We start from the raw sequence: 13110 nt of genomic DNA, 5'->3' as shown, positions 1-13110 counted from the left end.
GATTCTCCAGACAAGAATGCTGGAATAGGCTGCCATGCCCTCTCCAGGGGATCTTCCCAGACCAGGGATTGAACATACATCTCTTAAATCTCCTGAATTGGTAGGTGGGTTCTTTATCACTGAGACATATAAATTCTTTTACTTTCATCAAATATTGTTTTTTATTTCATTTTTTTCTATATTTTTTCATTCATTTTTATGTATGTTTGTATTAATTTTACTTATATATTATACTATATACTAGCCAAATCATACATTTATTCTATATAATTCAGATAAAAGGTATTAATATATGCAGCTTTAAATTGTACCTCTTTTTGTTTCCTGAAATTATTTAAACAGATTTTTTGGTTCTTCATACTGCACAAATATAGACATGTAAACTGAAGGAGACCATCCTGAATTCCATCTTTTTTTTGACAAAGTATTTTGTACTCAATGAGAATAACCAGAATGCTAAAATGATTTGCAACCAACTAACAGAACAATTTGAAAGACTGGGGCTATAAACTAGAAAAAAGAGAAATAGAGACGTTATATAACTAGCCATTATGATGGAGTGTCTACCTGAATTTACGTTGCTGGAAGTACTTTTGGAGTACATTTGGAGAAGGAATAGTACTTAAATTTTGTGTTTTCCCAAAGGAAAAATTCAGGATAAATGGAGTCAAGTTCTGGGAAGGCAAATTTTGGCTCAATATAAGAAAAAGCTGAAAAGTTAAGTTAAAGATGTCCCCAAATAGAGTGAGCTACCTCTAGATTTTTTGTCACCAGAATCATTCAAGCAAAGATTAGTGATTCTTATGATGGTGTTGAGGGATGCATGAATAATCTAAAACCAGATTGACTGGTGATAATCTCTTTACCAACTCTTAAAATTCCATGATTAATTCAGCAAACATTCATTCCATGCTCCAGGCACTCACATAAAAATAGAAATAAACTGATCCTTATATTCACAGAGCTAATGAATTGGTTAATTCTAGATCTTATTGGTTGAAAGTCTAAGAAAGGGTATTTTGATTTGTACCCTAATTTTCCATTAATCCCTGCCTCAATTGTGCCCTCTAGGCATAACCTTTTTAGTTCTAAGTACAAAGCTCCAAGTTAATGCTTAAGCCCTTATCTTGCTATCAAAAGCACTGTTTCCACAGAAAAAATCCTAGAAAAATACAGTGTACACAAAGCAATGTATCTTAGCTCCCCTTTCTTTTTTCACCCATTTTACCTCAAAGGCTTTTCTAAGAATAAAGGCAACATGAACTCATAAATAAAGTCCTTTTTCTCTACTTGCACTGATTTTTTTTTCCCCTGCAAGTTTTCTTTCATATTTTTTTAAAGTCCTCTCAGTGTCTGTGGTTTTCAGTGATCTGTTTCCTTCAATTTTTTATTGCTTTTCAGTGTATTCACTTTCCCCAAATCTTTTTATTTCTAAATTCTCGAAGATTTTTTCTTTTCTTTTTCAGTTTACCTTCTTTTTCTCATCTAATTTTACTCCCCCATTTCTTTCTTTTCTTGTATGTAACCTGTTAAGACTCTAGCTGTGTGGTGCATATTTCTTTTATTTATCTATAAAATAGCAACAACAAAAAAAGTTTATCTGACAACCTTTCCTCAAAACTTCAAAATATTTTGGTTGAACTGTCTGCATTCCATGTGAGATATAAGGATATCTATGCTTCATTTCTTACTACTAGATTTGATACATTTTATAAAATTTAAATGATCTTTTTGTCTATGTTTTCAATTATACTTACTTGGTTTTTAATTGTAGGTCCTAAACTTAGGGAGAAAAATGATTTATTTTTTATAATAAAATTTATTAAGTCATCTGTGAAGCTAATAACAGTCAAGAGCTACAAATGAAGGGAAATAAAGAGGGTAGAGGTAAGCGTGGATGAAAAGGGTCCCTACAAAAGTGAAAAGAAGAATGACTGTTCAAAAAAATTCATTCACCTGTCCAACCTTTAGTGAGTAGCAAACACTGTGGACAGAGTTCATAAAGGATAAGATGAAATCATAGAAACTTAAGAGTTGAACATGAATGAGAAGCCCAGCTTCGCTGGGGAGGAAACAGGAGACTCTGCAAAAGACACAGTGCATTTTAGTCAATTCTGAGTAATCTTGGCCACTTTAGGTTTCTCCAAGTCTCACTGTTTATCGTTTAAATATGAATATTAACAATTTTCAACTGTGTTCCTTTGTGTGGAATGAATTAAGAAAATAGGGGTTATTAAGTTTACTTACACTGTGCTGGATGCACAGAAAACCCTCCACACATTTCCTACTACTGCTTTTGGTGTGAATTTTCCAAGCAGACCTGGGGAAACAGCTCTCCAGACGGAAGGACCCAACATTGCAAAGGTCTATGGGCAAGGAAGATTATAGCCTAGCCGTTCGGAAAGATGGGGTAGGCCAGAACAGTGTACATCCAGGGTAAGGGCATAAAGTAAGGACTAGAAATGTAGGTAGAATTGAGATCAAGAAGGCCAACCAATGATTTCAGAGCTTTTAGGGATAAGAGACTGCATTCGTGAACGAAGATTTATGGTCCAGCCTTTAATGGTCAATGGTTACATCAGTGAAAATTCCTGTAAAGAATTTGCTTCATTTATATACACAAACAAGTCTTACTTTGGCTACTATTCTAAGGAATACCATAAGTAGTGTTGCCACACACAGGCACACCTATAGACACACTCACTGTTTTTCTTTAAAGACATTTACCAATAATCTTCCCAGCCCAAAGGCAGTGTTCTAGTTCCTTGCCTCAAAGATCTTAATAGAGTCACAAAGATGTAATGCAAAGCCCAACATGCCCTCAAAACAAGCCCCTGCAGGAGCAAGGAGGACCAGTTCCCCTGGTGAAAAAGGAAATCAAGAAGGTAGGCGTTTCCCATAATGACTTACAGTTTGTGTTTTTATAGGTTAAGACTCTGCTGGAGTTTGAACCCTGAGGGCTTAGCTCCTTTCAAAATTATCACCCTGAAAGAGGTAAACTTGAGCTGGCTGGAGGACCAAGGCCCTCCCCCACCTCCCTCAAATGCCACCAGCTGAGCTGACAAAAGACTTTGCAAAAAATCCATTAGCCTACACTCAGCTCCCACATCTGGACGACCTTGATTTGTGGAGTGTTTAGATTTAACTGAAATGGCTCATACCTAATTTTCTATAACCAGATGAATAAGCATTATAATTAAAGTACATACAGTTTTCTGTGATGCTTTTGAAAGTTCAAATGCTAAAATAATTGAGTTTTGAGTTAAAACTCACAAAATATTCTCATTTTACAATTTCCAAAGATATGTCATATAAAAAGTCTTTGTAAAACATTGAGAAGTCCATTTTTTTTTTCTATACAATCAGTTGAGGAAACTGCATGTCACCTTTCTCTGAAAATGATACAGGTTGTTTTTATGTTATCTTTTACATTTAAAAAAAAAATCATGTACAACTGTGCAGGGAATTCTGAAATAGCATGCTGAAATAGCTAAAGATTCACTCAAGTTGTGTAATTCTCCTGTATCAGTAGGCTCTATGTAGTGGGTGCATGAGTTTTCTCGACATAAATGAGATAGACTATTAACAGAGAATGCAGAAGAGGGGCAGCTGCACCGCTTCGTGAGGACCACCATACCTGTTGGTTAATGGAGAGGCCTTAACAGAACTCTTCTTCCATGCGTCTTGCCATGAGGAAAGGGGAGGAAGGGAAAGGTAGTGATGGCAGCAACACCTGGGGAAGGGAGATGGGGAAATATGTAAAGGGAAAATCAGCAGCCCCTACACCACGGTGTCATCCATAGCCTTGCCAATGAAACAACTTCCGAAAACCCTGAGCTTGTTTCTTTCTTTTTTAAAAAATCTAGATAAATTTCAAAGGTAATTTAAACAAATTAGGTATTCTGAATGGCGTTCATCTCATCACTCTCCAATTATCAACTATCCTCTTCTGAGTCTGGGACATGGGGGCTGCTACATGTAATGAGCTACCATCTTATTTTCACTTTTTGACTAGACACGGTACTTTAGGCAGGACTAGGCAGGACTTTGATATGTGGGTATAGTGTTTTGTTTTGTTTCTTTTTTGTTTTTCTTTTTTACAACAGATTTAAGGAAAAAACTGCAGCATAAATAGTACCAAATGGGTATATATATTTCCCCCCAACACACAGTAGGATTATTACCATTTACTTGTTCTGCCTCCATCTAATTGCCATACATCTAAATGCTCACAACACATCTTCCTTATTATATTCCCCTAAGGGTGTGTAGTTTTGATATCAAAACAACTTCAACTTGTTATTTTAACAAAAAAGAATCAGATTTAGTAGAATCCCTATATACTGCAAGAGACCAAACTAGTAAAAGTTGTAAAAAGGTTTATGTTTTAATTTTATTTTTGTAGACATGGTTTAATCTGAACTATATGTAATTTTTTAAAGCAAATAGAGTTATATGAAAAGAAGTACAATGAAAAACTTTCATAAAACATTGATGATAATACTAAACTCTTTGAATTTTAGTAGTGATCAACTGATTTAATGAATCAATATAAAAGACAATACCACCTGAAAAACACATACTGCTACATATTTTGCTCTTGAAATTTGTTTTCAGAGAAATCTTTGCCTTTTTATGTTTATATTGAAACATAAATTTCATATGAGAAATGACATTTTACAAGATTTAGGGAAGCTTTTATACATCCTGGAGATAAACTTATTAAAAATATGTATATTTTTGAAGAAAAGAAGAGGTCATCCACTTGGGGTTATTAGTAATGGAGACATTTATGCATGTGTAGAGGCAGGGAGTGTATGGGAAATTTCTGTACCATCCTCTCAGTGTTTTTGTGAACCTAAACTGTTTTTAAAAAAGCCTTAAGGATTGTAACGTAAAAGATAGGATAGAATTAATTTTTTGGGTTTAAAAAAAATGGTTTTGACTCCTCACACTCATACATTTCTTAATGTGATATCTACAGAAGGGCTGGGATATTCTTCAGTTTTTCTCTAAAGACAGGGATTTATGTGAATACCTTTGCATTCTTGCTTCTGAATGCAATTCTGACCATTAATCTAAGTGTTTAGGAGAGCAGCTATCACAAAGATCTTTGAGGTTTGCAACATGATAATCCTTTTGGTCTTGCCTTAATCCTATTTAGACAGGATGTCTCAAAACTTTCCAGTTTCTCAACTCTTTTGGTCTCTGACACACTGCTTACTATTAGGCATCATCTCTGTTTAAAATAACATATCCATCTAATACTTAGGTAATAGTATTAGTCAGCCTTGAACTGAGAAATTTGGAAACTAATTGGTTATCAGATAGATTGGCATCAAAGAATTCTGAAGGCACATTCATTATCTAAGCCTGTTGAATTAAAATAAATAAACTCAAAGTAGTAAACTTAAATTTATTTTGATATGATTGAACATAATTTTTATAGCTTTGCTTTTTTCTTATAAATTTTAATTTTGTATTTAATTTTAAAAATATTAATTGCCATCACACATATTTTAAAATTTAAGCTCCCCTCCAAAATTAAAAACCACATATTCCAGTAATATCAAAGTAACAAAGTTATAATTAATTATTCCTACATTTAAATATTCCTGATTGATTATTTGGGGATCAGCTTTTTATCTTTGGAAGAATCTTCCAAGTGTGAATCTTCCAAGGCAGAATATAAAAGGGGCTCACATGTTCTTAATTTATGGCAAAAAACTTGAGTCTAGCATGAAACACAGCAGTTTTTGTACATGAATCCCTAATACCATAGGATTTTATATACACTAAGTTCTTCCTTTGATCTTAGGAAGGGTAGATTATCATGAGGTAATGTATTTGGAAATTTGCACCACACTGTGAAAGATACAAAAATAACCAAAGGTGTACCTATGAGAAACTTTGGAAAATAAATATACACACACAAAACAGAGATGAATGCTCACAGTACAACTTATCAAGGTGTAACAAGTAATATAAAATGATTTTATAGATATCTGAGTTTATAAATAACTAAAACAACTTAGAATGGCAATCAAAAAGATTAAACAGAAATTTTTGAGTCATAAATTCATAGAGTGGAGAACAGAGCTTCATGGATTAAGGGAAATAAAAATGAAAGCTATTTTTTTCCTATTTAAGAGGTAGGAGCCAGGATAACAAAATCATCCCTGGTACTAACGGGGTATTCCTTAGGAATATGCTTATAGACAATCCTATGAGCTAGATTTTTACCTGGCTAGAAAAGGGAAAATATACAATATGATGCATGAAAATTAAAAGTAGATAGAAAAATGATTTGTGATCTTACTGAGTAGAATTGGCAATCGAGAATTTGTAAAGAGATTTTCCAAAAGGACAGGAATTCAGTCATGTAGATAAAATGAGAATATCATAGAGAAAGCTATGGTTCAGTTGTCTGTGGTTCTGTTCTTAGAAAAATGTATGATAAAAGTAGAAATACCGATACTAACATATTGATACAGAGAACACAATGTCAAGCTGTAGGGCCCAAGAATAAGGCACAAGACTTGCTTCACATCCTCAAAAAAGTATAATCATTACGTGGGGAACAAAAATAAGGCCAAATTTCTCAGTGTTTGGAAGCTAAAAGCAAAGACATAAAGGGATGAACTTTGAGAAAGAGACACAGAGCTACTTCTTCAAGACTGTGTCGGATATGGGAAAAGGATAAAAGAAAGAAAACAGTTTGTTGAAAAGTAAACTGACAGAGCCTAATGTAAGGTGGTGAGAAGAAGGTTGGTTAGTGTTGGCTAAACAGAAGTCAGTCAAACCAGGCGGGTTATATGGTGGGACCATATAATATGGTTGGGAACCAACACACCTTGATAAGCAGAAGAGACACATCAAACAACACGTAAAGTGAGAGCTTAATTAGGCAATGAGACTGCTGTTCTCTGCTTGATGACCTTAAACCTTCATCAAAACATTGCTTGTCTGGTACAAGGATATATGAGGAAAGGCCATTACCATACAGCGTAAACATTCCTGGTAACAGTATTGTTATCCTTATCCTATTTGTGAGGTCTATCTTAAAAATACATTTTCTCTAAGAGTTAGAAAATTGATATTTTAGCTCCGGTTCTGACCCTAAAATTTTCCCTGAGTCTCATATTCATGCGTGCTAAGTCACTTCCATCCTGTCTGATTCTTTGAGACCCCATGAACTGTAGCCTGAACAGGAATAGTCTACCATATTCCAATGAACAGTGCAATTTTCCCTCATTCTCCTTCTTGCTAAGAGTGACTGGATAGTTATCAAAAGGAAATTTTATTCATCTTAATGCTGGGTGTGTCTGGGCTTCCCCCAAGGCTCAGTGGTAAAGAATCTGTCAGTCATACAGGAGATGTGGGTTTGATCGCTAGGTCCAGAAGATCCCCTGAAGAAGGAAATGGCAACCCACTCCAGTATTCTTTCCTGGGGAATCCCATGGACAGAGGAGCCTGGCAGGCTACAGTCCATGAAGTTGTAAAAGAGTAGGATATGACTTAGCGACTAACAACAATGGTGTTTCTAGGCAGGGCTGGAGCATGAAGAGTTCAGCTTGGTTGTTGCTGCTAGCTTCTGCAGGGTGGAGTTAGTTGGTACCCTGGTATATTTTTAAAATTTCTTAATTCAATAAAAGCTTATTTTTTTTTTGGTCTTTTTTTCTCTTTAACTGAAAATGTTCATTATTTTTATTTAATGAAATAAATTAAACACTACACAGTACATCCTAACAATAAATTTTCATGATGACAATTAGAGTATTGCCATACAGATCTCTACCTGTAATCCATTTTACTGACAATTTCACTAAAATTTCAAGATTTTGTTGCACTGAAAATATTTTATAAATCTTCTAGCAAATCTATAATATTCCACTTTATTATTTCAAATTCCTAATGTTTTACCAGTCTGCTAGGAAGTTCTCGGTTTATAGCTATAATAGCATAACCCACTATGTCCTTCAGACAAACTAACAAATCAGCTACCCTAGTATCTAAGATATCAATAATATTCACTTAGAATTTTAATTAATATGTGATTCACTCAATATAATTAATATTCTAAATTTAGTTTTCCCTACAAAATATATTTTAATGAGGATTTTGCTCTTTTTTTTTTCTTGACACAGAATTGTTTGAGTAAATTTATAAAACTATGGAAATCTTAAATTCTCACATACAACATTTTTAGTCTCTGCAACTAAAAGTTGTCATATCAATTTGATTATTTAGGTTTGTTCATCAAATATTTAAAGAGTGGTCAATCTGTGCTAGACACTGCTTTAATCAGTAGTACTTAAACATCTGGATTTCAGGACTCCTCTAGCCTCTTAAAAACTGTAAATGACCCAAAAGTGCTTTTGTTTCCATGTGAGATACATCATTGGAAGTCAGTATAGTCAAAAATAAAATTGACATTTTAAAAATTAATTGTAAATGCATTTGAAAACAGTCATAATAGAGTCATTTCTTTTCAAAATAAAATATTTTTATGAAAAATGATTACCATACTCTATAAAACCAAAAATAAGCTAGAAGAGTGGCATTATGATGTGTTCTAATATAGATTGTGATAGGAAAAGAGCAAAGCTGGATAGGGTCAGTTTGGGCTCCACTTAAGAGGTGATACTTGAAGTAAACTTTAAAGAAAGACTTGACTGGCTGGATGGAAACATGCTGAAAGAGGTTAAGACCATTCTGGTGAAAGAAGGGCAAGGTTAAACAGAGCATGTTGTAATAGAAAGCACACTGATTTTTTTTGTTTGTTTGTTTGACAAAGCTTCCTCAAACTCCATCTCAACTATTTTGGCCATATGGCTTTGAGTAAATCACCTAAGGTCTGTGAGCCTCTCTTTGCTCTCTTGTGAACCTACAGATTAAGAACGTCATGAGAATTGAGATGAAAAATGAAAATATTTTCACATGTGGCAGTTAATTGGAACTCAGTAATTTAATGTGTTTTGTTGCATATTTAAGGACAGTGAATTGGTTATCATGCTGAGAGCATAAAATACTATGAGATGTAGCGGGGAGAATGGAAGTTATAAACAAGAGTGAAAAGGACAGCAGAAAAGAAGAGCTGGTGTGGAGGTTAAAGGTGGGTATGAGTGACTTAAAAAAAGAAACCCAGTAATATGAAATGAACTACCTTGGAAACTCCAATGAGAATCACTTCTCACACAGGCCTTAGCAATCCCATAGAAAATTTCAATTTCCACTTAATGCCCTCCTATCCATTCCCAAGAATGCATACAAATGAACAAACTTGGGTTTTAGAAAAATGAATTACTCCAGTATCATCGTAAATATAGAATGAATATGTAAAAAATAAAATGGATGATAAAAATCTTAAGACAAATTTAACCAACCACTTTGCCGCTTACAGAAGTTTAGTTGACCTGAATCTTCCATGTCTCTATGAAATTAGATTTCAATTAATCTTAGCAATGAATGAATGAGTGGATATATAAATAAAAGTATATTTAAAGCCATATGAATAATGTATTAAGAATCTGAACTCACAACTGTGATGTTCTCAACTTGGAACTGAAAATTAGGAGACTCATAAAGTCTGCATATTGATTTCAACTTTTCTAGAAAAGTTGAGTGTGGTAGAGTGTGGTACACAGATAATGTTATGACTTTTCCCCATGCTGGTATGTACCATCCAGACGCTATCTTTGATCTTCAAGACTACATCGATAGAATGTTAAAAACTCTTTCCCAACAGCAAAATATTTTCTGCTGATGCATCTTAGTTCTGACAATTATGGCACAGAAGAAAAAAAATATACTTAGTAGAGAAGCACAGTTTTAAAATGTAAAATAAACTCTTCATCAAGGTCCAGGTTTAGAATTTTACAAAACACAATCAATATCCTGGCTCATTGTACAGGCACTGGTTGTAGTAATATGCCAATGACAGGTAAGAACAATGTGAGTTTTAGATGAGAACATTTGCAATAATCTATAAAGAGTTTAGAACAAGACTATTCCTTCTTTCTACAAAGTATCTTTTACATTAACACATCATTTTGTCTGATTTCTTCACTACCACAATTAAACCCAGCCTAACTTATCAGAAGAGAGATTAAAGAAAATAAAGCATTAAAACCAAGGTAATAGTGGTAAAAATCAAGAGAGTTCCAGAAAAACATGTATTTCTGCTTTACTGACTATGCCAAAGCCTTTGGCTGTGTGGATCACAATAAACTGTGGAAAATTCTGAAAGAGATGGGAATACCAGACCACCTGACCTGCCGCTTGAAAAACCCATATGCAGGTCAGGAAGCAAAAGTTAGAACTGGACATGGAACAACAGACTGGTTCCAAATAGGAAAAGGAGTACGTCAAGGCTGTATATTGTCACCCTGCTTATTTAACTTATATGCAGAGTACATCATGAGAAATGCTGGGCTGGAGGAAGCACAAGCTGGAATCAACATTGCTGGGGGAAATATCAATAACCTCAGATATGCAGATGACACCACCCTTAAGGCAGAGAGTGAAGAGGAACTAAAAAGCCTCTTGATGAAAGTGAGAGAGGAGAGTGAAAAAGTTGGCTTAAAGCTCAACATTAAGAAAACTAAGATCATGGCATCTGGTCCCATCACTTCATGGCAAATAGATGGGGAAACAGTGGAAACAGTGTTAGACTTTATTTTTGTGGGGGGCTCCAAAATCACTGCAGATGGTGATTGCAGCCATGAAATTGAAAGATGCTTACTCCTTGGAAGGAAAGTTATGATCAACCTAGATAGCATATTAAAAAGCAGAGACATTACTTTGCCAACAAAGGTCCTTCTGATCAAGGCTATGGTTTTTCCAGTGGTCATGTATGGATGTGAGAGTTGGACTGTGAAGAAAGCTGAGAGCCGAAGAATTAATGCTCTTGAACTATGGTGTTGGAGAAGACTCTTGAGAGTCCCTTGGACTGAAAGTCCATCCTAAAGGAGATCATCCTGGGTGTTCATTGGAAGGACTGATGCTGAAGCTGAAACTCCAATACTTTGGCCATCTGATGCGAAGAGTTGACTCATTGGAAAAGACCCTGATGCTGGGAGGGATTGGGGGCAGGAGGAGAAGGGGACGACAGAGGATGAGATGGCTGGATGGATCACCGACTCGATGGATGTGAGTTTGAATAAACTCCGGTAGTTGGTGATAGACAGGGAGACCTGGTATGCTGCAATTCATGGGGTCACAAAGAGTCGGACATGACTGAGTGACTGAACTAACTAACTAATAATGGTAATTATGGTTGGACTTGGACTCAGAGAATATTAATATATTCTTTAATTCATTCAGCAAACATTTAGTCTTTGTCAGGCACTGCCTTAGTAGCCTGAGATAAAAAGAGCATAAAAACATAATCTCAATCCTCTGGAAGCACAAGTAGGTAGGATATTTTATAAATAAGTAAATACAACATTTTATTACACTCAGTGCACATACAAATAATTCTAAAAATTATTTTCAGGAGAATTTTGTTGTAAAAAACATATACTGTAAAAATGAGACCAAGCTCTTCACTTTATAACTTTTCACATTCTGACTTTGTAAATATGGATAGTAAAGCTCTATGTCCAAAAAGATAGGTGTCTAACTCCATGTAAGTAAGCACTCATCATCCAGGACTTACAAATGACTGTACTAATGGCTGAAATTAAATATACATGATAAATTTTAATCTTCATTTTCAGGTCTCATGTGCATGTATGTGAAGGTAGGACATAAGCATAATCATCTGATGATGATAACTTTGGTATAAAATATCCCTGACAAAATATCCCTATTTAACCATTCTCCCCTATAGCACTATTTGCATACAGTTTCTTCATTGAAATTTCTCTTTTCTTTACTTTTTATTCACTACCTCCCCTCTCTTGGTATCAACTACTATATTCTAACTTTGTCAAGTCAAACAACAGTTGTCAATTCTGTGTGAATTTAGCCATATAAATGTAGTTACCTACTCACAATTGAGAAACTTTTTTTTTCTTGATCAAGAATGCTTTAGTCTTGAATAAGTTTAGCAGAAGCTACGCTAAGTCATTTTGAGTTTACCTAAATGAAAATGAAAACAAAATGGATGATTTCCTTTGTAAAGTTGAAATAACTCCATTCTGCACTGTTATTTATAATTTTAAACCTCAAGGAATGATTATTCATAGATCTGTGGAATGGAAGGAAAGTAAAACAGTCTGTTCACTCTATCCTTCATTTGGAATACTTTGCCCACTGCACAGTTAATGTATTTTAATTTATTTTTAAAACACAACTTGTTCTTTGACTATAAAACATCTCAGATGCTTAGTAAAACTTTTTCTGTGTATTATTTTCTTCTCAGCATACTTGTGTACAACCTGAGAGGTAGGCAACACGTTCTAAGCTGGAATTCAGTGAATACATGAGAACACCTTTTTTCAATACTGTCATTTAAATTACATGAACTTAAATGGCAACTTTGGGCAACGCTATTCCCTCGAAGCATATATATTATTTCATTATGGATGTATTAATTCACAATGTTTTATTTCAAGCCTATAAAATATGGTTTCTTCTTGATAAATCTGACAGCTGATAAAACTGCATTAGAATGGTGCATGTGCACATGTTTTCGCATTTCCACAAAGTTGCTGATTTCTTATTTGAGTCAGCTGTCTGAATTAGTTGCACAGCATTAAATTTAATAAACAGCATATGGACCTGATAATGTATGAGAAGAACCTGTTCTTTCTCTCCCCTGCCACATATATGCTCTTTTATCTTTCAATTAAGTGATACTTTTCCTGGCTAAGTTTAAGAGTATTGTGTAAAAAGAAACCAAATCTTTGAAATCTTTGTCTTAGTGTCCTTCTCTAGATGTACATAATGCACAAAATATGTCAGATACTTTTCCATTTATAGAAATAAAATCTTTAAAATTTTTATATTCTCTGCTTAAATTTCTCAAGTCTTTAAAATATTCAGTCAATTAATAGAAGCTCATTATAAGAAGAAAGTGAAATCACCATTTTTTAAGTTAAAATTTTACTGACAAAATACACTGAATTTCTCAATAGAGTTTCAGTCAAAAGCAGTTCAGAAAGT

General features: G+C 34.3%; 1 protein-coding gene across 5 annotated transcripts in view; it reads right to left on the bottom strand.

The window, feature by feature from the left end:
- The window catches only part of PCDH7 (protocadherin 7), a 454602-nt gene that overhangs the window by 200660 nt on the left and 240832 nt on the right, over nt 1-13110 (bottom strand). For 3 of the 5 annotated variants that reach the window (XM_065907639.1, XM_065907641.1, XM_065907640.1), the window contains exon 3: nt 3638-3733. The exons of the other annotated variants lie outside the window; for them this stretch is intronic. In XM_065907639.1, coding sequence (XP_065763711.1) covers nt 3645-3733 — 89 coding nt within the window. In that variant the 3' untranslated portion in view covers nt 3638-3644. The remainder of the gene's footprint in view (nt 1-3637; nt 3734-13110) is intronic. 5 annotated transcript variants of the gene reach the window in all.

The sequence above is a fragment of the Muntiacus reevesi genome, chromosome 16 (assembly GCF_963930625.1).
Source record: "Muntiacus reevesi chromosome 16, mMunRee1.1, whole genome shotgun sequence".
NCBI classification, from domain to species: domain Eukaryota; kingdom Metazoa; phylum Chordata; class Mammalia; order Artiodactyla; family Cervidae; genus Muntiacus; species Muntiacus reevesi.
This window is presented reverse-complemented; position numbering and strand designations above follow the sequence as displayed.